The 1,933-nt window shown below is 42.6% G+C and overlaps 1 protein-coding gene across 1 annotated transcript in view; it reads left to right on the top strand.

Moving 5' to 3' along the window:
- Nucleotides 1–1,933, top strand: part of coch (coagulation factor C homolog, cochlin (Limulus polyphemus)) — a gene marked incomplete in the record, with an annotated part of 17,480 nt that overhangs the window by 14,445 nt on the left and 1,102 nt on the right. The window contains 4 exon segments of the mRNA XM_014022141.1: nucleotides 337–451; nucleotides 529–672; nucleotides 762–918; nucleotides 1,787–1,885. Coding sequence (XP_013877595.1) covers nucleotides 337–451; nucleotides 529–672; nucleotides 762–918; nucleotides 1,787–1,885 — 515 coding nt within the window.

Below are 1,933 nucleotides of genomic sequence, written 5' to 3'. Positions count from 1 at the left end.
ATATAATTGTTTTCCTTGTAAATATCTTCTTAAAGTTGTTCGAAATTCATTTTCCTGATGTGTATCCAATATGTTTTTAGGTCAAATATTCCATAAAAGCACAAATCTAWATAAAGCYGACATCTTCATGGAATTTGTGTGAACTTTTGGAAATATAAATCTGCCTTCAGTTGCATGTCTGTTTGATAATTATGTACATTGGCGCTAAAAAAACATTTCAAGTATAAAATCTTTGGCTGTTTTGAATTTCTCATGAGTAATATCATTTTAAACCGGACCTTGAACGCAGCACGACTGCTGCTGTCTCTGAGCGATCAGCTTCCTGTCTCCCTGCAGGCCGTGTGTAAAGACGATGGTTTCTTCACTTATTCCATCCCCAGCTGGTTCAGCACCCCCAAACATGTCCGCCCGCTGACACAGAGACTCTGCTCCCTGGACTCTCTGCTCTGCAGTAAGACTGGTTCTCCATGCTCCAGTTTCGTTTAGACTCGTGGTTTTGGATGTGAGCTCCACCTTCTGCCCCTGCAGGTAAAACCTGCTACAACTCGGTGAACATCGGCTTCCTCATCGACGGGTCSTCCAGCGTCGGTTGGCAGAACTTCCAGCTGGTTCTGGACTTCCTGGCAGGAATCGCTCAGAGCTTCGACATCTCAGACGTGGGCGCTCGCATCGGTCAGCTTCCCGACCCGCGCCCAGTTTCTCCCCGGTCCCAGGTTCTGACAGGCCGACCGAGCCACTGACTGACGTGTGTCRTGCTGCAGGTGCGGTCCAGTTCACCTACGACCAGAGGCTGGAGTTCGGCCTGATGGACCACTCCAGCAAAGAGGACACTATCGGCGCCCTGAGGAGGATCAGCTACATGAGCGGAGGAACGGCCACCGGGTCAGCCATCACCTACGCCACCCAGAACCTGTTCAGGTAACGGCAGCCATGTTTAAAGGGACCGCTCAGTCTAACGCTTTGTATCTTAGCCTTAAAGTGTCTGCAACATGTTTATCCTTCAAATACAAAAAKTCAAAGAAAACATCTTTAKTCTTAAGAAAATTAACATAACACAAATGATGTTACTCATTTTGTACCATAACTGGCCTGTTTTCTTTGTGATTTGGCTCAGCCAAAGGGAAACAGGAAGTGACATCAAAGGGGAACTCTTTAATAAAATAAACTCTCTGGTCTCAGTTTATCAAAACAAAATTATTTAAACTAACTTTTCTTCATCTCTTTGATAGAAACTCAAAATAATCTAAAAAAAACAGATTCTTCTCTACAGTCTTTGTTAGCTGTTGTAGCAAAGCTCTGTTCACATTCCCCTTTGACATCACTTCCCGTTTCTTCACACGCAAATATCTCAACAACTGTTCGTCTCAGTGACACAGAATTTGTTTTGCATTATTTTATCAATGTTCTCTTTCCAGAAATGCATTAATGTTTATTACAAAAATTTGATGTCACAGACCCTTTAAGATGGGAGGAAGAGGCAGAAGTCTTCATCCAGGCTAGGCTAACAGCTAGTCAAACAAGTGCCAGTGTTTTTCTGCGTTGGTTAGCTATTAGCCTAGCATGGATTAAGATTTTTTGCCATTTTCTACATAGATACTGTATTTTAACCTGTAATATAACTGTGTTGGGTCTTCTTGGAATATTAAATCCACAGTGGATGAAAGAATGAAATAAAAATGTAACTAAAATCATCCCATCACTTCTGAAATCAGCTCCATCTTGAATAAATCAAATYGTTCTGATTCTGGAAGGTAAACGAGGAGAACTCTATTTGAAATGTTTGCAGACAAAAAGAACGAGGTCACAACTTCCTGGTTGTGGTGACAGACGGCCAATCGTACGATGAGGTCCAGAGCCCAGCGATGGCGGCGCAGAGACAAGGTGTGTTCAAATAACACACCTGTTCTGCTTTTATATATGTTATTATTATTAT

Source organism: Austrofundulus limnaeus, unplaced genomic scaffold (genome assembly GCF_001266775.1).
Source record: "Austrofundulus limnaeus strain Quisiro unplaced genomic scaffold, Austrofundulus_limnaeus-1.0 Scaffold318, whole genome shotgun sequence".
Classification (NCBI taxonomy): Eukaryota; Metazoa; Chordata; class Actinopteri; order Cyprinodontiformes; family Rivulidae; genus Austrofundulus; species Austrofundulus limnaeus.
This window is presented reverse-complemented; position numbering and strand designations above follow the sequence as displayed.